A 25,390-nucleotide genomic window follows, 5' to 3' on the forward strand; every position below is an offset into this window, starting at 1 on the left:
CTAAACCTCAGGCCACTCCTCACTCTCGGACCCAGGCAATACATAATTAAAAAGCTATAAATTACAATAAGATAAATATATATATTGAAAAGTTAATACAATGTAAAAAGAGAAAAAAACTGAGTGGGCCCAATGCCCGTTCAGAAATCTGATGACAGAGGGGAAGAAGCTGTTCCTAAAATGCTAAGTATGTGTCTTTGGGCTCCTGTACCTCCTTCCTGATGGTAGCAGTGAGGAGGATACATGTCCTGGCTGGTGGAGGTCCTTAATGATGGATGCTGCCTTTCTGAAGCATCTCCCTTTGAAGCTGTTCTGGATGCTGGGGAGGCCTGTACCCATGATGGAGCTGGATGGGTTGGATGGGTTTTCAACTCCCTGCAGCTCTTTCCGATCCTGTGCAGTAACCCTGCCCCCATACCAGACACTGTGCAGTAACCCCCTCCCCATACCAGACAGTGATGCAGTAACCCCCCTGTTACTGTGCAGTAACCCCCTCCCCATACTAGACACTGATGCAGTAACCCCCCTGTTACTGTGCAGTAACCCCCTCCCCGTACTAGACACTGATGCAGTAACCCCCCTGTTACTGTGCAGTAACCCCCCCGTACTAGACACTGATGCAGTAACCCCCCTGTTACTGTGCAGTAACACCCCCTCCCCATACCAGACAGTGAAGCAGTAACCCCCCTGTTACTGTGCAGTAACCCCCTCCCCATCCCAGACAGTGGTGCAGTAACCCCCCTGTTACTGTGCAGTAACACCCCCTCCCCATACCAGACACTGATGCAGTAACCCCCCCGTTACTATGCAGTAACCCCCTCCCCATACCAGACACTGTGCAGTAACCCCCTCCCCATACCAGACAGTGATGCAGTAACCCCTGTTACTGTGCAGTAACCCCCCCCTCCCCATACCAGACTCTGATGCAGCAACCACATCTATAGAAATTTGCAAATGCCTTTGGTGACATACCAAGACTCCTCAAACTCCAAATGAAAACAGCATCCTCAGAGATATTAACACCTAGGAACTTGAAATTTTTCACTCTTTCCACTTCTGATCCCTCTATGAGAACTGGTGTGTGTTCCCTCCACTTCTCCTTTCTGAAGTCCACAGTCAATTCCTGGTTCTCATTGAAGTTGAGTGCAAGGTTGTTGGTGCAGCACCATCCAACCAGCTAATCTATCTCGCTCTTGTGTGCCTCCTCATGACCATATGAAATTCTGCCAACAATGGTTGTGTCATCGGCAAACTTATAGATGGCATTTGAGCTGTGCCTGGTCACACACCCATGGGTGTAGAGAGAGTAGAGCAGTGGGCTAAGCACGCTTCCTTGAGGTGCACCAGTGTTGTTTGAGGAGATGGTCCACACTGACTGTGGTCTCCCGGTGAGGAAGTCAAGAATCAATATATAGAGGGAGGCACAGGGGCCCAGGTTTTGGAGCTTGTTGATTAGTACTGAGGATATGATGTTGAACCCTGAGCTGTAATCAATAAACAGCAGCCTGATGTAGGTATTGCTGTTGTCCTGGTGATCCAAGGCCAACTGGAGAGCCAGAGAGATTGCATCCACTGTAGACCTGTTGTGGCGAAACACAAACTGGTAAAACAAAATTGTTAAAAAACAGCGATGGAAAATCCTTCTACATCTGAGTGGCCAAGGACAGACAAGTGGAGGACCTTCATTGCTGCTCTAAGCACCAGCAGGCATAATGGGCAGTGTAGAAAGGAGTTGTGTAGAGTTCCAGACTGGGCTTCTTTCACTATAGAATGTTGAAAACCATTACGACCACAGGGAGAAGGTACAGGAGCCTGAAACCCAACCCTCAGAAATTCAGAAACAGCTTCTTCCCTTCTGAATGGTCCATAGACACTACTTCATTATTCCTTTTCATTTCATAATACCATTTTTTACACTTTATTTATATTGTAATTTATATCAACTTGGAAAGAATTTGGAAAATGTGTAGCTTGGGTGGTTGATGGTTGGGTTGAGTTGTTCTCCGATCTTGGCAATTTGCTTGCAAACAATATGTCACTGTGCAAGGAGATATTATCAGTGCACTGTTTATAGTTGTGTATCCTCTGAGTATATACTTTTCAATCAGCTGATTGGTCATTATTACAGAAACTCAATTGTGATGTATGAGGGAGTCTCGTTGCTGATTGGTTGCTTGGCAAACTGTGCTTTGGTCTGGAATTTTGCCTGCATTGGCTCATAAATAGGATTGAAGTCTACATGTCTGTTTACAGAATTGTTCACAGAAAACCTGCTTCTAGGAATTCTCTTGCATGCCGTGTGTTCGTTTGCTTTCACTGATGCCCAGTCGATTTTGTGCCCCTCTCGATCTCATGGGTGGAGACCAGGGAGAGTTGGTCACGCCGCTTCACAGCCAGCTGGTGTTCATGGATCCTTGTGGATAATTTTCTCCCAGTTTGACCAACATAATATTCGCTGCAGTCCCCGCATTGGATTTTGTAGATCACATATAGCAATTTTATGCCTTTGCAAAACAACAAATTTCACATCATGTGAGACTGCCATAATAAATATGATTCTGAACTATATGGTTACTTTTAGAGAGACCAGATTTTATTTCCTTTTTTTGTTGGAGATGAAAGTTTTGCAGAATTACCAAACTTCCTTGTGGGATTCGAACTCATACCTTCCAAAACTGTGAATGCAGGTCTCTAGATTGCTAGCATCATAATCACTGAGCTCCTCAGTGACTACTGCCTGTCTTCAACAACCAGAGTTCTAAGTAAATTTATTATCGAAGTACATATATGTCACCATGTACAACCTGAAATTCATTTTCTTGCAGACATTTGCAGTAAATACAAGAAACACAAAAGAATCAATGAAAGACTGCACCCAACAGGACGGGCAACAACCAATGTGCTAAAGGCAATAAACTGCAAGTCCTTGAAAGTGAGTTCATAGGTTATGAGAACAGTTCAGTGATGGGAAGTGTGAAGTTGAGTGTAGTTGTCCCCTCTAGTTCAAGAGCCTGTTGGTTGAGGGGTTGTAACTGTTCCTGAACCTGATGGTTTGAGTCCCGAGGCTCCTGCACCTTCTTCCTGATGGCAGCAGCAAGAAGAGAGCATGGCCTGGGTGGTGGGGTTTCTTGATGATGCTTTCCTACGACAGCACTCCTTGTAGATGTATTTAATGTTGTCATAAGTACAGCATAGAAACAGGCCTTTTGGCCCATTTAATCCATGCCAAACCATTTAAACTGCATAGTCCCATTGACTGGCAATGGGACCATAGCCCTCCATACCCCTATCATCTATGTACCTATCCAAACTTCTCTTAAACGTTGAAATCAAGCTCACATGCACCACTCGTTCCACACTCTCACCACCCTCTGAGTGGAGAAGTTTCTCCTCATGTTCCCCTTAAACTTTTCACCTATCACCCTTAACCCATGACCGCTGGTTGTAGTCTCACCCAGCCTCAGTGGAAAAAGCCTGCTTGTATTTACCCCATCTATAACCCCTCATAATTTTGTGTACCTGTATCAAATATCCTCTCCATCTTCTACATTTTAAAGAATAAAGTCCTAACTTATTCAATCTTTCCATTTAACTTGAGTCTTTCAGTTCCAGCAACATCCTTGTAAACTTTCTCTGTATTCTTTCAACTTTGTTTACATCTTTCCTGTAGGTAAGTGACCAAAACCGCACCTCTAATGTATGGATCTATTTCTTTTAGAGAAATGACCCCCCTTAAAACTATGTAAGGATTGTTGTCTACGCATGTGTATTGACCTGTTGTCTATGTATGTGTTCTCTCTCTCTCTCTCTCTCTCTCGCTGCAATGTGAATACACCAGTTAAAACCATCTTCCACCTGTGTGCCTTTTAGTTAATTGACATGTAGTTTGTGCACAGACACAAGAGCACCTACCTACAGGAAAGATGTAAATAAGGGAGGAGAGTTTACCCGTGATGTACTGGGCCATATCCACTACTTTTTGTAGGCTTTTCTATTCAAGGGCATTGGTGTTTTCATACACTCTCCACCACAGATCTATAGAAGCGTGTCAAAGTTTTAGATGACGTGCCAAATCTTCACAAACTTCCAAGAATGTAGAGGCCCTTTTAAAAAGTAATAACACCTGTAAAGTTGCTGACCCTCTCCTCCGATGAGGACTGGCTCATGGACCTCTGGTTTCCTTTTCCTGAAGTCAATAATCTGCTCCTTGGTCTTGCTGACATGGAGTAAGAGGTTGTTATTGTGACACCACTCAGCCAGATTTTCAATCTCCCTCCTATATGCTGATTCATCACCACCTTTGATTTGGCCAATGACAGTGATATCATCAGCAAACTTGAACGTGGCATTGGAGCTGTGCTTAGCCACACAGTCATAAGTGTACAGTGAGTCGAGCAGGGGGCTAAGCACACAGCTTTGTGATGCCTCTGTGCTGATGGAGATTGCGGCAGACATGGTGTTGCCAATCCAAACTGACTGGGGTCTGCAAGTGGGGAAATTGTGCATCCAGTTGTACAAGAAGGTATTGAGGCTTATTGATTAGTTTTGAGGGGATGGTAGTATCGAATTTTGAGCTGTAGTCATTGAAGAGCTTTCTGATGTATGCACCTTCACTGTCCAGAGGCTCCAGGGTTGAGCCAATGAAATGCCATCTGCTGTGGACCTGATGTGACAGTAGGCAAATTGGAACTGATCCAATCCATTTGTCGGGCAGGAGTTGATGTTTCATCACCAACCTCTCAAAGCAATTGATTACAGTGGTTGTACGTACCGTACTACTGGGCGATAGTCATTGAGGCAAGTTTCCGCATTCTTCTTAGATACCAGTGTAATGGAAGCCTGCTTGAAGCAGGTCAATACCTCAGAATGCCAAAGCGAGAGGTTAAAGATGTCAGTGAACACTCCAAGCAGTTTACAGGTCTTTAGTACTTGGCCGGATGCTTTCTGTGGGTTCACCCTCCTGAAGGATGCTCTCATGTTATCCTCAGAGACTGAAATCAGAGGCTCATTGGGGCTGTGGGAGTTCTTGAATCTGCCTCCATGTTTTGACGGTCAAAGTAAACTCATCTGGGAGTGAAACCTATGTCTCTTAGTTTCACTTTGTAGGAGGTGGTAGCATTCAAGTCCTGCCACAGCTGTTGAGCATCCTTCAGTCATTCAAGTTTGGTTCAGAACCGCCACTTTGCACATGACATGGCTCTCCGGAGATCATATCTGAACCTCGTGTATCTTTCTTGGTCACCAGATCTGAATGTTACTGATGTGGCCCTTAGCAGATTGCATTTCTCATGGTTCATCCTGGGATTCTGGTTCTGAATGATTTTGTGGGGACATACTCATCTACAACTGTTTTTATGAAGTCCATGAAAACCGTGTTGTATTCAATCAGGTCCTCTGATGAGTCCTTAAACACAGCCCAGTCCACCAACTCAAGGTAAACCTGTAACCATTTCTCTGCCTTCTGAGACCACGTCTTTGTTGTCCTTATCTCTGTAGCCTCCGTCTGTATGCAGGTAGGAGGATCAGATTTCCTGAAATGCAGTCCAGGCATTCCTAATAGTAATAAAGCAGTGGTCGAGTGTGTTGGGACCTCTGACGCTGCAGGTGATATGTTGATAATTGGCTAGTGAGGCTGATCAACATCTCCACCCATGAATCCACTCCTCTACCCCATCCCCACCACTAATTTATCAGAGTCACTTAATGGCAGACACTTCAGAGTCAAGCATCTTTTAATGGACATAAAATCGATCTATCTGTATAAACTATCTTAAGTATTTATAGTATGTTTATTATTATGTTATTGTGTTATTTTTGTGCTGCATCAGATCAGGAGTATCAACTATTTTATTCACCTTTACACTAGTGTAAAGGAAACAACATTAAACCATCTTAAGTCTTCAGTAGTCCCAGCCTGCGCTCCCAGAGAATGGCCTGCCACTTCAAAGCTAAGCCATAAACGTTGTAGACTGTGTTTCCTTTTAGGGAACTCGCCAACCAGTTGGAATATTAACAAGCCCCATGGCTGCTTTTCCTGAGGCCAGTTTACTCAGCTCGATTCACAGCTTATCACAGTGGGACTGGATTTCACAGCTTCTCACATCAGTTCAGTGGGGTTTGGCCGCAGTCAGGGGGAACTGTGAGGGGACAACACAAGACACAAAGAACTGAGGTGGCCATTTGGCTGAAGCAACATTTATAACCCGAGTTTAAGGACTTTTTGAGAGCAAGTTAGTTAAAGTTGCACCAAGTGCATTAAATGATGAGACAAGACCTTGTTCATTCAGAATGACCACATTGATAAGTTTGACTCCACACATCAATGGTCACATCACCTATGTCCCTCCTGGAGCCTGCTTGGAACCATTGGAATATATGAGACATATAGTGTGCCAGGGGTGAATGAATTTCTTGATCCAGATTCCAGCATCCCAAGGTCACATATGGTGACATATACAGTACTGCACAGAAGTCTTAGGGCACCCTAAATTTTTTATATGGTTTTAGATGGTATGAGTTCACAGAGTCCTGATCGCAACATCATCGAGGCTGTCTGGGATTACCTGGAGAGACAGAAGCAAGTGAGACAGCCAGAGTCTGCAGAAGAACTGTGTCAAGTTCTCCAAGATGTTTGGAGCAACCCATCAGCTGATTATCTTATAAAACTGCACAACAGTGTACCTAAGAGAATTGATGCAGTTTTAAAGGCAAAGGGTGGTCACACCAAATATTGGTTTGATTTAGGTTTATTTTACTGCTTACTGCTCTTCATAGCAATTTTTTGATATTTAGAATGCTGTCATTTCATTTTTTTTGAAAGCATCTTCACTTTACAGGATTTTGTTTTATATATGCACAGTACTGTATCAGTCTTAATAATAAATGTACTTTGAACTTTGATGCAACCTCCTCAAGCCTCTGGGATAGGGAAGGCCCCCTTCCACGTGAAGAAACCCCTTACCCCAGTCCTCATGGCTCAGTTGTTATTTTGACACCACGGCCTAGTTCCAGACTGCTCAGTCAGAAGAAACATTCTTAGTGCATCTATTTGGCTGAATCTTCAAACTGTTTAGTGTGCCTCATTGAGGTCAGACAGCTCTTGTCAGAAATCTCGTGACTGACAAAGATTGTCATAACCAACTCCCTAGCCCAGCAGTCCAGATATTAACCTTGGAATAATTCCTTGATGCAACTCCCTGCTCCCTATCTCAATGGAGGTCCAAAGGTTGCATGCAGAGTTGACCCAATGTCTCAAGCTTTTAACAACTTTCAATTTCACAATTTTTAATTGGGATGTTATACTGAAGTTGTATAAGACATTGGTGAGGCCTAATTTGGAATATTGTGTGCAGTTTTGGTTATCTATCTATAGGAAGATATAAATACAGTTGAAAGGGTAGAGAGAAAACTTAGAAGTATGTTGCTGGGTCTGGAGGACTTGAGTTAAATGGAAAGATTGATTAAGTTAGTAAGTTATTCCTTGGAACATAGAAGACTGAAGGGAGTTTTGATAGAGGCATACAAAATTATAAGGGGGATAGGGTAAATGCAAACAGGCTTATTCCACTGAGGTTGCATGGGTCATGGGTTAAGGGTGAAAGGTGAAAAGTTTAAAGGAACATGAGGGGAAACTTCTTCACTCAGAGGGTGGTGAGAGTGTGGAATGAGCTGCCAGCACAAGAAGTGCATGTGATCTCGATTTCAACATCTAAGAGAAATTTGGATAGGTACGTGGATGTTAGGGGTATGGAGAGCCATGATCCCAGTGCAGATCGATGGGAGTAAGCAGTTTAAATGGTTCAGCATGGACTAGATGGGCCAAGGAGCCTGTTTGTGCTGTACTTTTCCATGACTCTGACTCAACTTGCAATATCATTGGCACAGTTTATGTTGAGTCATTTTATTCTTTCAGAATTTAGGATTTTAATGTGATCTGTAAACAAGCTACACCCGTGCTTTCTAAGGTCAGTGTCCAACGCATCATCTCAAACATTTCATCAACAAACTGGGTTGATCAACATCCTGGGTGAGCTCACCTGATATTAAATGCTGATGAGGAAATGTCTCCACACTCCACCTGGGCTCTGAAAGTAGGATGGAGTTGAGGAGACATGAGATGAGAGAGAATGAGTCAGCTTATAGGCCAGACACAGGAGTGACTGCAGATGCTACGGAGGGAAGGATTTCCCCTAGCCCAGTGTAGTCACTGCTCTTACTGGCAGTAAAAAGTGTGATCATTGCAATCAATAGCTTGTAACTTCCCTTTTGGAGTTGAGCCTGTACCACCTGGCATTTTTGTAGTGTGAACTTAAGTCTGGAAGGTGTAGGATGGTCTGTAATGTGTACTGGCTGAATCGAGGCAGTGGGGCCCAGGCCCGAGAGCGGGGAATGAGGCCATTGTTGGAGTGGATTTGCAGGTGATTCAATGCAGCAGAACCGAGATGAGAGGAGGTAGAGTCGAGACAACAGGGCCCAGTCCTAAGAGCATATTGAAGCCACAGGGCCCAGGTCCGAGAAAAGAAATAAACCTGAGATTTGATCAATTTAAGTGTCAGGCCAAGTTGGAAAGGCGGGTACGCGCCGAATTGAGTTGGCAGGATCCAGGCCCGACAGTGACAAACAGCCTGAGGTTTGGACAATTTAAGCACAGGGACAGATTGAAAAGTAGGTCTGTGCTGAGCTGAGGCTGTGGCCTGCAACTAACAGGCTCCTAGATCAGCTGCAGTGATGACTGGTTTCGCCGCTGCAAACTCACTTTCGCTAACTTCAGTTGTTTACATGATTTGTTTCTTTTTCTGCATTTTGGGTGTTGGGCGGTCTTTTTTTAAAATGGGTTCCATTGGGTTCTTTTGTTTAGTGGCTGCCTGTAAGGAGACGAAACCCAAGGTTGACCCTCGACCCAGCACAGATGGAAAATATGTATACAGCCAATGGGATTTGAACGCGGAACTACTCGTCTCAAAGTCTGGCGCAGATGCCACTGCACCGCCGGTTAGCACATACATACTTTGATAATAAGTGTATTTTGACTTTGAAATTTCATATCCCATTAAAATACCACACTCCACACCAGCTCCTTGCTTTGTGCTTTTTTTCCTGTTTTAATTACAAGTTTTGTTTTTTGTTGAAGTAATAATAAAAAAAATTACAAGTATGTTGAGCAAATAAAATGGTTTAGACAGAACAATCATCATTTGGCTAGATTAAACCCAGAAATCACAGAGTAGCGAGGTAGCAGTCTCTTCACCCTCCACCACAACACCCCTGCCCCTCACATAGGGGGAAGAGGGGAGTGAGGGAGGGTACTTTAACAAAGGCTCCTGCAGCTTTCGACCCCGGCTCTGTATAAATTATACGTATACTGTGGGGTAAGGCAAGCAATTATTGCTCTGGTAAAAAACACAGCTCCCTGAATGGCATATTGAGAGAGGAAGCAGAGACATCTGCTCAGGCTACACACCCACCCAACCTCTCCCCCACCGACCGGACCGCGTGCAGCACTATTACTCTGGCACCACAACCAGAACGTCACAGGCCACAGAAGCACAGGGAGTGTGAGGGCCATCCAGCTGATTAATACTGTAACCTATTCTTCTCTTTTGTGGGGAGCCAAGGACTATTTGAGATACTACACTGACAAAAGTTCCTAAACCTTTTCCCAAGCAGCTGGGACATTTGAGATGTTTTATTTACACCCACCAGCTTGGGAGTGATAATTTTTAGTTTTATTGAGATACGGAACAGGAACACTTGCCCAGCAACCACCAATTTAATCCTAGCCTAATCACAGCACAATTTACAATAGCCAATTAACCTACCAACCAGTACGACTGTGGGAAGAAACCGGAGCACCCAGAGGAAACCCACACAGTCACGGCAAGAACGTACAAACTCCTTGCAGGCAGCTGCGGGAATTGAACCTGGGTCACCTGTACTGTAAAGCGTTGTGCTAACCACTATGCTACTGTGCCGCCCCCATTATCATCTTGCTATCTACCTTCTTCTATGTACCTGGCTCTCCCAGGCTAATTCACAGCTCCCACCTGCCCACTGTTCCCACAATGGAAATTGCACCCAATTGATAGTTTGTTTTTTTGTCTATGCAGTGTTAAGAGTCCAGAAAGTGACAGCTTCAAGGGCAGCCTTGCAATCATTGAGCACATCTACATGAAATGCTGTCGCAGGAAAACAGCATCCATCATCAAAGAACCACACTACCCAGGACGTGCTCTCTTCTCACTGCTGCCATCGGGTAGAAGGTACAAGAGCCTCAGGACTCACACCACCAGGTTCAAAAACAGTTACTACCCCTCAGCCATCAGGCTCTTGAACAAAAGGGGATAACTACACTCACCTGCCCGTCCATTGAGATGTTCCCACAATCAATGATCTTACTTTAAGGATTTTAGCTGATTATCTCATGTTCTCATGATTTATTGGTGTTTATTTATATTTGCATTTGCACAGTTTGTTGTCTTCTGCACTCTGGTTGATCTTTCACTGATCCTGTTACAATTACTATTCTACAGATTTGCTGAGTATGCCCACAGGAAAATGAATCTCAGGGTTGTATGTGGTGACATATGTGTACTTTGATGATAAAACTAACTTTGAACTTTGAGAGCAGGAAATGTTCCCTGCTCTCTCTAGGCCAGGGACAATCACAACTTCTAGTCCATCTCCCCCCTCCCCCATCATCCTCCCCGGTTACAGAGGCAGCAAACAAGTTAACCAATAGCTTATGCATGGCAGGATATGGCATGTGACTGCAGGAGAACACAATGATCTAAGAGGGAGGTACATGTGAAGAATGACAAGACTGTTAAACCCTGTGCAAGAACAAAAGGAAGTGACCATCATTCTTCGGTGATCCTTGCAACCTATGTAAAACTTTTTACTGTGCTTCGAGATGTGGCCTCGGGGCTGGACAGATCTCTGTGAAGTAGGAACATGTTCCTGACTGACTGATTGACCAGAGCATGGACCCAACCTACTACCCAGACTGGACTATATTTTCCTGCCTGGTTCTAGCTCAACAACCACCGACTAGAACAGGCAAACTTAAAATGAGAGAGGGTTTTAACTTTTAATCCTGGAGTAGAAATAAAGCAGCTTTCATTCTCTCTAAATCATTATTGCACCATTTGAAAACATTACAAATTCCTGCAAGTTTCACTTGTGCTAAATCAAACCAGTGATACTCACCAAGCAATCAAAAGAATATCAAACGTGACATCATAGCCTGATGTACTGTGGCTCTGTGTATTGGATTGCACAGCTTACATAACCAAACTAGATAAAAATGGACTAGGGAAGATGCTTAAGCCTTCTCACATCTAGGCTGCATGCCTGTGAACCCTTTTAACCTTGCTGTCCACTTAGTCCTCCAAGAGGACCACAACGTTGTTGTTTGGTTTGGAGGCTTGTGTGCCTCAGTGACCTGAAGAGCTGTGTTGGCTGGAGTCAGGGCTTTATGCCTTGACTCTTGGTAAGGTCACCATGCCAAACAGGACAAAAGGTAGAGGCCAGACTAAGGGTGGTCCACCAGTCCTCCAGGTTCAGGGGTTCAGCTCAGGGCTAACAACTCTGACTGGTAAAACAAAATTGTTATGGAAACAGCAATGAAGAATCCTTTTCCATCTGAGTGTGACGGTATTCCCGAGTCTCTGCCCGGGACTTGCACGACTGACAGTAGTGAAAACTGAGCTACTGACACGATGAAGAAAGCCCTGAACACTGCCAGAGATGGAGGACCTTCATTGCTGCCCAAAACGTAAGCGGCACAACGGGCAGTAAGTAGGTCAACTTAGTGCCCACTACTACAGACCCTCAATGCTCTGTCCTTTTCGTCCTCCCACTTTTAAAACTCCTCCAAGTTTCTCTTCTGTTGCCTGTCAAGCTGAAGGCAAGTCAGGATGTGACTGTTGGACATACCCACCTTCCTCCTCTGATCACCACCCTCCAAGAGGCATATTGTTCAGGCCAAAATATTCTTCACCCATTTCAAATGCAGCAGATGTGTTCCAACAGTTTCAACATTTGCACAGGGAGTCTGACTGGATGGGAATTTAAATACATTATTAGCAAGTGTGTGAGGCAACACTTTTCTAGTGTACCCTGGAGGGCAAGTGGGGATCCCTTCGATATTAAGCTCTTAGTGATGGGGAGAGAAGTGCAACCTAGCGTGGGTCATATCTCAGTCACTCTCGCACGTGCACACTGCTGTGGCAGGCTTAACACCTCCAGGCAGCAATCACCATTCCTCAGTTTCCAGCTTAAACCCATGCCTCTCCAATGGGGCGCGGGGTGGCGGGGTGCGGAGGAGCTGAGCAAAGGCACAAGAGCTGTCCGAAGGCAAAAGCATCTTTCCATTTACTCCAATCACAATAACATATAAAAAAGACAGAGCTGTATCTAGTTATGGTGATAATAAAGAGATAATCAGTTGGTGCTGGCTTGCGAGGTAAAGTAAGGTATTATCTACCATCTTTTTTGAAAATAAGCTCGCTGTGGAGAAGCTACACCTTTGTCCGCCCACCCTAACCCAGAAGAGTCTTGCACAACAGAATCAGGCTAGGGATGGGATGGTGAAAGGGGAAGGACTAATGTGCCCTTGCACTGTGTGGATCTGAAGAGTGGGAAACTCTGCTCTTCATTTTCTTGCACGTGACTGCTCTCTCAGTCCTCACCCAGCGCACATGGTTGGGGTAAAGAATACCCTCGAGTCCACCTCCCTTCCTAGGACAATAGTCCCAAAAGCAAGATTGCTTCCTCTCTCTCTCCCGCCCCCCCCCCCAACCTTCCCCTCAAGTCTTATTAAAAAAGGCAGCGAATGCCAGGTTAGCAGCATCATGTAGATCAGTCTGTTTAAGCTTGGAGTTGGTGGCCTTGGCACTGGAGTGTAGGTACCAGAAAGCGCTGGCGGTTTAGTTTGCGATGTCGCGTAGTGTTTTAAAAGGAGGAGGACCTCCCCCCCCCAACTCCTTTTCTCTGCCCACCAGATCATTTCCCCCGTGACGGGCTCCTCAAGCAGTGGACGTGCTGGCAGGTGACGAACCAGAGGAGCCGCCGCTGCTTCCCACAGTCCGCATCTGGGCTTGGAGCTGGGAGAGCTGCTCCGGGTTGGCCAGGGACTTCAGCAGGGTATTCTCCCGCTCCAGCAGGGAGTTCCGCTCCATCAGCTCCTTGATCTGCTCCTTCAGCACCTCCACCTCTTCGCGGACGGCGTACATCAGGTGGCTCTTCACCAGGTCCTGCATGGCACAGGGGAGGGGTGGGGAGAATGAGAGAAGCCCTTAGCTCAGTAAGGAAGGACCCAGGATGCAGCACCCAACCTAACTGATAGAGGATTTCAAAGAAACACCCAGAGGAACTCAGCAGGTCAGGCAGCATCTATGGAAAAGAGCAAACAGTCGATGTTTTGGGCCTCTTGAGGACTGAGAAGGAAGTGGGGGAAGATGCCTGACTAAAAAAGGTGGCGAAAGGGGAAAGAGGCTAGCTGGAAGGTGATAGGTGAAGCCAGGTGGGTGGAAAAAATCAAGGGCCAGACAAGAAAGAATGTGATAGGAGAGGAGAGTGGACAATAGGAGAAAGGGAAGGAGGAGGGGACCTAGGGGGAAGTGACAGGCAGATGAGAAGAAGTGAAAGGTCAAAGTAGGGAATAGCGGAGGGGCAGGGGGTTATTTGTTCACCAGAAGGAGAAATCTACGTTCATGCCATCAGGTTGGAGGCTACCCAGATGGAATATAAGGTGTTGCTCCTCCACCCCGAGGGTGGCCTCATCCTGGCACAAGAGGAGGCCAGGGATTGACACGTCGAAATGGGAATCCCCTCCACTCCCAACCCTCTCGCTTAGCAGCCTTCACTAACATGTCTGTTGATCACCAAAATAATCCTATCAACTGAAACCGCACACGGAGCAGTGCAGCACAAAAACAGGCCCTTCGTCCCACAAACTCTGCACTGAACATGATGCCCCATTAAACCCTCCCGCCTGCATGTGATTCACCTCCCTCCATTCCCCGCACATTCATGTCTATCTAAAAGCCTCTTAAAAAACACTGCTGTGATAATCAGGAGACTGAATCAATGCAAAAGATAAATATTAGAAGCATTTTGTGGACAAGTTGAAGGGAACAACTGGACAGTAGGAGTCTTGAAGAAGGGTCTCGGCCTGAATTGTTGACACTTTTACTCTTTTCCATAGATGCTGCCTGGCCTGCTGAGTTCTTCCAGCATCTTGTGTCTATTGCTTTAAACCGCAGGAGTTTAAAGAGGAACAGTGGTGGGGTAGAGTGGGAGAGGAAGATGAAGAGACAGAAATAGGAGGGCAGAGGGAAACAGACGAGGAGGTGGGAGAAACAATTAGCTGGACACAGATCAAAAATGGAGGAGATGGCTGAAATGAGAAAGCAGTACCTTTCATATTGGTCTTCTATTACTTACAGTTGTATGTGCCCAGCCTAAACAAAACCCTCCTGCATCCTCTGGTACCCAATCTGTTTATGATCCCACGCCAAACCACAGTGACTTCCTCAGCCGACTGCAACGATTAGCATGTTGTACCTCAGGCATCCTGGCCGGGCGGTGTGCCCTTGCAATGGGCAAAGAAACAGGTCCTCCGGCATGGGGCGAGTGGCTCTCTGCCACCCTTCAGCTGCGGTTCTTTAAACTGCACTCAGAGCCTCTGCCCTTTATATAGGCGGATATTAATACTCTGGGATGGGGAACCAATCAGCAACTGAGCCAGCTGTTTCCTGTTGTTGGGCGACGCCTAGGTCTCCATGTCAGGGAGGAAGCGCTAACCACAGGAGCTGTCTCACATCGCAAGACGTCAAGCTGCCTTGGGAAGGTGGAGCTGAGGCCCTCGCTGACAATGGCAGAGCGTTCCGGTGGGTGCTGCGTGGCCTGGTATTGGAAGACCAGCCTTCTGATAACCAGGTCTGACCTTGATGGCACGGTTACACAACAGGTAGAGCTGCCGCCTCACGGCGTCAGAGACCCAGTCCTGGAGCCCGGGGGGGGGGGATACTCTCTCAATGGGCTGAATGGCCTAATTCTGCTCCTTTGTCTTATGGTGCTTTGGGTTATTGACAGTCTGTGTGAAGTCAGTGGGCTGGAGAGCCTGTTTATTATACGTCACCTTCAGCTTTACAGCAGGCCATGTTACACTGACAGGTGCTTAACCAGAAATAACAACCCTCATTTCCTTTTCCACTGTTGCTGTCTGACATCCCAATTATTTCTAGCATTCTCTTAGATTACTGGCTCAATTACTAGAGGAGTATCCAGAAGCCTGGACCATCAATGAACTGACACATCTGAATCCCACCTTGGTATCTGGGAAATTGATATTAAAATGACAGATATAATCAGGAATAAAAGGCTGGGCTGTTGATGTAGAGACACATCTGAATCCCGCCTTGGTATCTGGGGAATTGATATTAAGATAAGGGAGATATAACGATGATAAAAGGCTGGTGTCTCAAAAATTTGAATTGAAGTAAGGACCCTGTGTGGTATACAAATGTTCGTTAAGAACAGAAATCTTTTACCCTTATCCAAATACACAGGAAAGTGTTCGACTATTAACTGTGCCCTGACATGGTCTAGCAAACCATTCAGTTCATGGGCAACTTGGGGGATGACCAATAAATTCTGGCAATATTCACACCCTTTCAGAGATTCAGTTCCAGCCCACCTCTCGAAGGGTCAAACCTCAACAACAGATAGCTGTTGAGTTTCTACTTCTGCAGACTCTACAACCCCTGATGGGATGTGAACACCACCTTTCAGCCCAGTGTTCACTGCTCACTCTTAACTGCCTCTGCATTTGGGGCCTTTCTGCGGGCAAATAGAAGTAGAGTTACTCAATCAGTCGCACAAATGCAGAGGCAGTAGATCTTGTGCGAAGGGAAGGGGGGATTTCTATCATTCATTCTATGGGGTTTCTTGTTTTGTGGATATCTGTGAAGAGTAAGAAATTCAGGTTGTATACATCCTCTGATATTAAATTGAACCTTTGAACATAGGCCAGACAGTATGAGGATGATGGAGAGGGGCATCAATTTAGAACAGAGATGAGGAATAATTTCTTTAACCAGAGGGTGGTGAATCTGTGGAACTCATTGCCATGGATGGATGTGGAGGCCAGATCATTGGGTATATTGAAAGCAGAAGTTGATAGGTTCTTGATTCATCATGATGTTAAAAGTTACGGGAAGAAGGCAGGAGAATGGGGTTGAGAGGGATAATAAATCAGCCCTGATGGAATAGCAGGGCAGACTCGATGGGCCAAAAGGGCTACTTCTGCTCCAATGCATTGGGCTCTAACACCATGCTCAAGCAACCCAAAATACTTGACTCACACCACTGCATGCCCAGTTAAGGAACCTCACTATATGCACAGCAGCCGCTCGACCTGCTGACGGAATCAGGCATGCGGATCAAAAGCAAGAGGTCAACGAGGCACCTCGGAATGTTAGAGGCACTACATTAATGCACACTGTCCCCGTTTATGGTCACATGGTCTTTCCTCCATCTACAACTCATACACACTTACCATGGCTTGTTCGATCTTGTTGTCAATGGCAACCATGCTGCTGCTGGAACCACTGGGGAGAAAAGAGAACAGAGAGTCAGTGAGAGGTGGCAGAGAGTACACCAATCCTCAAAATGGTGCTCAGTCCATTGCTGAGGGAGTAATAACTTTCATCACTCAAATCAGCTGTTGCTGTTGGTTCAAGAGATTATATTGCCCAGAAAGTTCTTTAAAAGTCTATAAGGCCATAAGTTATAGGAGCAGAATTAGGCCATTTGGCCCATCATTTCATCATGGCTGATCCCCCATATCCCTCATGGCCTGACTAGTCAAGAAGCTATTAACCTCGGCCTTAAATATACCCAATGACTCGCCCTTCAAAGCTTCCTGTGAGAACGAATTCCACAGATTCACAACTCTGTGGCTAAAGAAATTCCTCCTCATCTCCATTCTAAATGGACATCTGTCTATTCTGAGGCTGTGTCCTCTGGTCTTAGACTCCTTTACCATAGGAAATATCCTCTCCACATCTACTCTATCAAGGTCTTTCAATATTCATTAGGTTTCAATAAGATCCTCCCTCAATCTTCTGAATTTCAGTGAGTACAGGCCCAGAGCCATCAAACACTCTACCCTCATATGATAAACCTTTCAATTCCGGAATCATTTTTGGAATATCAACACGTCATTTCTGAAATAAGGGGCCTCAAACTGCTCACAATAGTCTAAGTGAGGCCTCACCAGTGTCTTATAAAGCCTCAACATTACATTCTTGCTTTTATATTCTAGTCCTCTCAAAATGAATGCTAATATCACATTTGCCTTCTTCACCAGTGACTCAACCTGCAGATGAACCATGGACATCCTTGACTTACTCTGCCATGACATCTCAGGCTTACAGACAGGAACTGCTGAAGTACAGAACCAGTTGTACTGCAAATTATTGAAAATCCGCTGAAGATTTGCAGACAAACGGGTGATAATGCAAATATATAAACCGGCATAAAGACAGTTTAACCACAAGGAAAACAACAATTTAAAGCCTAGTCCAACAACATTCACAACCTTGCAATAGTGTTTTCCCTCCCATTTCACCCTCCGTAAAATCACTCAACTCCAGCCCCGCCTCAACAGAATCCAGTCTAAACAGATTGTGAAGAATGGGAACCAGAATCAACTCTAATCGGAGAGTGAAGTTTGGGAACTGAAATTGACTCCACTTGGAGAGTGGAGTTTGGGAACCGGAATCGACTCTAATCAGATCATGGAGATTGGGAACCAAAGTCAACTCTAATTGGAGAGTGGAGTTTGGGAACTGGAATCCTCTCTAATTTGAGAACATTCCCCTTAATGTTATCCCGTAAATGCTGTATGAATAACAGTTCTATATAAGTACTTATTGTTAATGATGAAGACCAGCTTGACATATAAAGTACAAATCCCCACCCCTTGAAGAAAAGCTCAATTAAACGAAAATCTGCAAAACAAAAGAGGTGGTCAAGGACTTCTGGAACAGAGGTAGTGCACATGCTTCAGTCTACATCAACATTGCTGAGGTTGTGAGGGTTGAGAGCCTCCAATTCCTAGGTGTGAACATCACCAATAGCAACAGACATAAAATGCTGGAGGAACTCAGCAGATCAGGCAGCATCTATGGAAAAGAGTAAACAATCGACATTTTGGGCGGAGACCCTTCAACAGGACTGAAAAAGAAGGGGAAAGACGCCAGAATAAAAAGGTGGGGAAGAGGAAGGGGGATAGTCAGGAGGTGATAGGTGAAGCCAGGTGGGTGGGAAAGATCAAGGGCTGGAGAGAAAGGAATCTGATAGGAGAGGAGAGTGGACCATAGGAAAAAGGGAAGGAGGAGGGGACCCAGAGGGAGATGATAGGCAGGTGAGAAGAGATAAGAGGCCAGAGTGAGGAATAGAAGAAGAGGGGAAGAGAAGGGAATTTGATATTCGGTTGGGGGCTACCTAAATGGAATACAAGATGCTGCTCCTCCACCCTGAGGATGACCTGATCTTGGCATAGGAGAAGGCTATGGCTTTTCTGGTCTAGCTATGAAAGCTCAAATGACTCTACTTGTTCAGTAGGATAACAGGAATTTGCCATGTACCTGTCAACCCTTACCAATTTTTATCAATGCACCATAGGAAGCATTCTATCTAGACGCATCATGGCTTGGTAAAGTAACTGCTCCAACCGTGACTGCAAGAAGTTGCAGAGAGTTGTGGACACAGTTCAGCGCATCTTGGAAACCAGCCGCCCCTTGATTGGATTTATCGAATCTTCTCGCTGCCTCAGTAAAGCAGCCAGAATTATCAAAAACCTCACCACCTCTGACATTCTCTCTTCTATCTGGCAGAAGATACAAAAGCCTGAATGCTTGTACCATCAAGCTCAAGGACAGTTTCTATCCAACTTTTGATCTGACAGAACTCTTGTAAGATAAGATGGATTCTTGACCACAATAGAGTCATGAGTCATAGAAAAACACAGCACAGAAAAAGGCCCTTCGGACCATCTAGTCTATGCTACACCATTTAAACTGCTTACACCCATCATCCTGCACTGAAACCATAGCCCTCCATACCCCTATCATCTATGTACCTATCCAAACCTCTCTTCAACATTGAAATTGAGCCTGCATGCACCACTTGTCCTGGCAGCTTGTTCCACACCCTCACCACCCTCTGAGTGAAGAAGTTTCCCCTCATGTTCCCTTTAAACCTTTCACCCTTCACCCATGACCTCTGGTTGTAGTCACACCCAACCTCAGTGGAAAAACCCTATCTATACCCCTCATGATTTTGTATACCTCTATCAAATTTCCCCTCAATCTTCTATGTTCCAAGAAATAAAGTCCGAACTTATTCAATCTCTCCTTATAAGTCAGGTCCTCCAGTCCCAGCAATATCACTGTAAATTTTCTCTGTACTCTTTCAACCTTATATACACCTTTCCATCTTACAATCTACCTCATTCTGAAGTTGCACTTCATCTTTACCTGCAATGCACCTTCTTGGCAGCTTTTACACTTTATTCGGCAATAATATCAGTTTATCAATCTCAACACACTGCGTAATGATCTTATCTTTATGAACAGTATACAAGACAAGCTTTTCACTGTATTTCAGTACAGGTGACAATAATAAACCAAGTCCAATACATTTAAATATAAATTGTCCCAAGTTTTACACAACACACACAAAAAGCTGGGGGGAACTCAGCAGGTCAGGCAGCATCTATGGAAAAGAGTAAACAGTCAATGTTTTGGGCCGAGACCCTTCTTCCGAACTGAGAAGGAAGGGGGAAGATGCCAGAATAAAAAGGTGGGGGGAGCGGAGTGAGGCTAGCTATAAGGTGATAGGTGAAGCCAGGTAGATGGGAAAAGTAAAAGGCTGGAGAGGAAGGAATCTGATGGAAGAGAAGAGTGGAGCATAAGAGAAAGGGGAGGAGGAGGGGACCCAGGGGGAAGTCATAGGCAAGTGAGAATTAAAAGGTTAGAGTGGGGAATAGAGGAAGGGGGAGAGGGGATATTTTGTTCACCAGAAGAAGTCGATATTCATGCCATCAGGTTGGAGGGGGCCCAGATGGAATATAAGGTGTTGCTCCTCCACCCTGAGGGTGGTATCATCGTGGTACAACAGCAGCCATGGACTGACACGTTGGAACGGGAATGGGAATTAAAATGCTTGGCCGCTGGGACCACCAGCTTGTGGTGGATGGTGCAGACGTGCTTGCCGTACAGAGGCATAGTTAGGTCACAGATGGATGTTAGCAGTTCAAGAACATCTGGCTGTGGAAACATTGAGCAATGTTTCCAAGGACTACGGAAATCTGCTGCATTTTTAATCGGGTCAAAATCTTAATAAATCTGTAACTTTTTGAGTTTATTAACTGGAATTGTTTTGACAGCTAGGCAGGAGTTAGTAAAATTTCACAGACCTGGTGTTGGCAGAGAATAAAGTACTAAGATCATAAACACGAGAAAGTCTACAGTTGCTGCTAATCCAGAGCAACACACACACACAATGCTGGAGGAACTCAGCAGGTCAGGCAGCGTCTATGGAAAACAGAAGTCAGAATAAGAAGGTGGGGAGGGGTGGAAGAGGTACAAGGTGGCAGGTGATCGGTGAAACTGGGAGAGAGGGAGGGGTGAAGTAAAGAGCTGGGAGGTTGATTGGTGAAAGAGGTAAAGGGCTGGAGAAGGGGGAATCTGATAGGAGAGGGTAGAAGACCATGGAAGAAAGGGAAGGCGGAACTGACAATTTTACAACTCACTGCAGCTTACTTCGATCCCGTGAAGCAGCCCCCCCATACCCCACCCATACCAAATGGTGATGCAGCCAGTCAGAATGCTCTACACAGTACATCTGTAGAAATCTTCAAGTGTTTCAGGTAGTATACCAAATCCCCTCAACCTCCAAAAAAATATAGCTGCTGTTTTGCCTTCTTTATGGCTGCATTATAACCCAGCACCCTCAGTTTTAAATTTATTTTAAAACAGCACCTATTCTCCCACAAGTGGAAACATTATTATTATGTGTTATGTGCATTATGTGGATTTGTATTTTAAATCACGTGCGTTAATTCTCAGTATCTATTACCTATTGTGAGTATTTTATATTGTGTTTAACTATATGTAGTGTGGTGTTCTTAAGTTTTGTGATGTTGTTGTCCTTACCGCTGCACAAATGAAGTTCCTCACGGAAAATAAAGTGAATTGAACTGAATTCTCAAGACCCCCAATCCCCTCAGGATCTAATCTATTTTTTTTCAACCAAGTCCCCACTCACTCTGCTAAACTTCTGTCTGTCTAACCTTTCCTCATGAGGCAAGCTGCCCATTCCGCAATTAGTCAAGGCCCTTCCTCTGACTGCTTCCAACACAAAGGAGAAAAATACTGGTAACAGTATTCCAGGTGTGATCTCACCACCACCCCGACAACTGAAGCACAAACTCCCCATTTTGCATTCGATTTTCACAACGAGGCAGCCTTTTGCAAGCAATGCACTTAAGGCACAAATTTTATTATCAAAGTGTGTGTGTGTGTGTGTGTGTGTGTGTGTATATATATATATATCCCTGAGGTTCATTTTCCTATGGGCATACTCAGCAAATCTATAGAATAGTAACTATAACTGGATCAATGAAAGATCAACCAGAGTGCAGAAGACAACAAACTGTGTAAATGCAAATATAAATAAATAGCAATAAATAACCAGAACATGAGATAAAGAGTCCTTAAAGTGAGGTCACTGGCAGTGGGAGCAGCTCAGTGGTTGGGCAAGTGAATGCAGTTATTCCCTTTTGTTCAAGAGCCTGGTGGTTGAGGTGTGGTAACTGTTTGTGAACTTGCTGGTGAGAGTCCTGAGGCTCTTGTACCTGCTACCTGGTGGTGAAAAGAGAGCTGAGGATCTCTGAAGATGTAAGTTACTTTCATTTCATGTAGCTCTGCTCAATGGTTGAGAGGGCTTTACCCATGATGTACTGGGCCAAATCCATTATCTTTTGTAGGATTTTCCACTCATAAACATTGGTATTTCTATACAAGACCATTATGCAGCCAATCAATACACTCTCCACGATACATCTACAGAAGTCTATCAAAGTTTTAAATGTCATGCTGAATCTCCACAGAAACCTAAGGAAGTAGAGGCACTGTTGTGCTTTCTTCGCAACTGCACTCTCACTATTTGGATAAATGTTTTTTTCCCTACAAGGATGGATTTCAATCAGCCCACGTAATGGATTTCAGTCTGCCCACTTAATCAAATGTTATCTGCCATGTTTCCTTCTCTGCCACGGCTCTCAGCAAGTGATACAGATTTGGGCTCATGAGGAATGTACAGTACCAAGAGACAACACTGCCCCCTGGTGGTGCTGCAAACGCTTCACCAGAAAGGCTAAACTGGTAATCTTGAGTAACAAAGTCAAAATGCTGGAGGAATTCAGATTCAGATTTACTTATCACATATACACCAAAACATAAAGTGAAATGCATCATTTGCGTTAACAACCAGCACAACCTAACGATGTGCTGGGGGCAGCCTGCAAGTGTCACGACACATTCCGGGCCCAACATAGAAGACCTACAGCACAATACAGGCCCTTTGGCCCACAAAGCTGTGCTGAACATGTCCTTACCTTAGAGATTACCTAGGGTTACCCATAGCCCTCTTTTTTTCTAAGCTCCATGTACCTATCCAGGAGTCTCTTAAAAGACCCTTATTTCATAATTTACTGGCATAATTTACATATTACTATTTAACTATTTATAGTTCTATTACTATTTATTACTTATGGAGCAACTGTAACGAAAACCAATTTCCCCTGGGATTAATAAAGTATGACTATGACTATGTTTCCGCCTCTGCTGCCGGCAGCCCATTCCATGCACTCACCACTCTCTGCGTAAAAAACTTACCCCTCCTCTGTACCCACTTCTAAAGCACCTTAAAACTATGCCCTCTCGTGCTAGCCATTTCAGCCCTGGGAAAAAGCCTCTGTCTATCTACACGACCAATGCCTCTCATCATCTTGTACACCTCTATCAGGTCACCTCTCATCCTCCATCACTCCAAGGAGAAAAGGCTGAGTTCACTCAACCTATTCTCATAAGGCATGCTCCCCAATCCAGGCAACATCCTTGTAAATCTCCTCTGCACCCTTTCTATGGTTTCCACGTCCTTCCTGCAGTGAAGTGACCAGAATTGAGCACAATACTCCAAGTGGGGTCTGACCAGGATCCTATACAGCTGCAACATTACCTCTCGGCTCCTAAACTCAATCCCACGATTGATGAAGGCCAATGCACCATATGCCTTCTTAACCACAGAGTCAACCTGCACAGCAGCTTTGAGTGCCCTATGGACTCGGACCCCAAGATCCAGAGAATGACCACATTGTTCAGTGGAACAACACAAGCAACAACAACAACAAAACAAGGCCCTTTCCTCCCTCCCTCCCACCCACCCACTCACACACAAAGACAGGCCTCCAACTCCAGGACAGGCTGCCTCCGGGCCTCCCACCTCCAATCTCTGGCCAGGGTTATATTTATATATAATAAGTTTTTAAAATATTGCATATACAATTACGTATTTTATTATATAATGATTAAAATTAGTTTACATCATATATATATATATATCTATATAGGATTCCAGTTAACTGGGACACATCAGGACCAGTACGTTTTGGCCCAATTAAATGGCTGCCCCAATTAGCCGAAGTTTCATGGAAAGTCAAAAAGGTATATAAAAAAGGCAATTTATCATTTAACTGAGCAACAAATTATGTATTTAAATGAAATACAGAACAAATTGGAACACTATCAATGCTACTACAGCTCTATAAAACTGTATATATTAATTACCGACAGGAGTAATTTCTAGTGTGGTGTAGATAATGGACTGCCTCAGAAAATGCTAGCAATGATTGCATACTCCAAATCTTCATTTTCATTGTAAAGTTCAAAATGATTGTTGAAACCTTCAAATTCTTCATAGTTCATAACTTGTTGAAGTAGTGAAATCATTTCATTTTCACTCGCAGCTGTTTCTGGCATCGCCAAGCCTGAATGCTTGAAACTGCAGCGAGCAAACCAGTTCGGAATTGTCTGACTGCTTATTTCTCGCCAACTATCAGTGATAAAGATTGCAGCTTTTTGAAAACAAACACATGCATTTGATGCTATTTAAAAACTGTTCACTCGAAGGACTGTGTAGTGTCTAACATTCACTCAAGTGCACATGACTGGTGCTATTTAGAAACTGTTTAGCAACAGTCACCTCCTCCAATTAAGTGGCACAGTGTCCCAAATAATCAAAGGGATTCCCAGCTATTTTCTCGAATAGTTTTTGTTCTTTAAGAGTTGTCCCAAATAAGATGCTGTTCCGATTAACCGATGCCCCAATTAACTGGAATCCACTGTATATACAGAACATAGAATACGTTCTATATATTTACTTTATTTGCAGAATTTGTGCACATTGGCTGTCAGTCTTTATTTATGTATAGTTTTTCATAAATTATATTGTTTTTTTCTTTATTTTACTGTAAATACCTACAAGAAAATGAAATTCAAGGCAGCAGTTGGTGACATATATGTATTTTGATAATAAATTTACTTTATTGTGTGGGGATGGAATGACCTACATGCCCAGTCTGGACAAAGACAACCAGCATCTTCCCCAGAAGGACAGTAATGAACACACTGAGCTTTTATACCTCACAGTTACACAAACCTTTTTACCGAGGACAGCGTTAAAGATTTTTAAAAACATTATTCTTGAACAGTGTGATTTGCATTGTAGTTGCCTGAATGGACCAAGAACCCAACAGCACAGCTTGTGCGATGTTCTGGCATTGATACACTTCCTATTTTTAAGTTCGGGCCAGCGTCATATAACCATTCCACCTCTCACTTCCAAATCTGTCTACATCCTACAACCACCTAGATTGCTTTACAATCTGCAACTGTGGCGTCCGATTGGTCTGGGCTTCTCATTGCAAAATCTTTCATCAAATTCCGCAATCAGTTCGCTAGCTCTTTGTTTGAAATGAGGTTGTTCTTGCTTTCCATTTCAAAAACCCCTTGTGGCTGCTAGCTCTGCCATTCAGTACCGTCACAGCTACACTTTTGCATCACTGACACTATCATGGTTCAATTTAGTATCAGAGAATGGATACAGTACACAACCTGAAATTCTTACTCTTCACAGACATCCACAAACCAGGAAGAAACCCCAAAGAATGAATGACAGAAATATCAGAACGTCAAAGCCCCCCTCCTCCTCCCACACACAAACAGCAGTAAAAGCATCTTCCCTCCCCCTCGCCACC

At 44.5% G+C, this 25,390-nt stretch overlaps 1 protein-coding gene across 1 annotated transcript in view; it reads right to left on the bottom strand.

Moving 5' to 3' along the window:
* Positions 1 to 9,061: 9,061 nt before the first annotated feature.
* Positions 9,062 to 25,390, bottom strand: part of LOC134346946 (TSC22 domain family protein 4-like) — a 99,663-nt gene continuing 83,334 nt past the window's right edge. Inside the window, exons 4-5 of the mRNA XM_063048830.1 lie at positions 16,562 to 16,613; positions 9,062 to 13,253 (exon numbers count right to left, since the gene is read on the bottom strand). Of these exons, the coding sequence (XP_062904900.1) occupies positions 13,026 to 13,253; positions 16,562 to 16,613 (280 nt within the window). The 3' untranslated portion in view covers positions 9,062 to 13,025. The remainder of the gene's footprint in view (positions 13,254 to 16,561; positions 16,614 to 25,390) is intronic.

This window comes from Mobula hypostoma, chromosome 5, assembly GCF_963921235.1.
Source record: "Mobula hypostoma chromosome 5, sMobHyp1.1, whole genome shotgun sequence".
Classification (NCBI taxonomy): Eukaryota; Metazoa; Chordata; class Chondrichthyes; order Myliobatiformes; family Myliobatidae; genus Mobula; species Mobula hypostoma.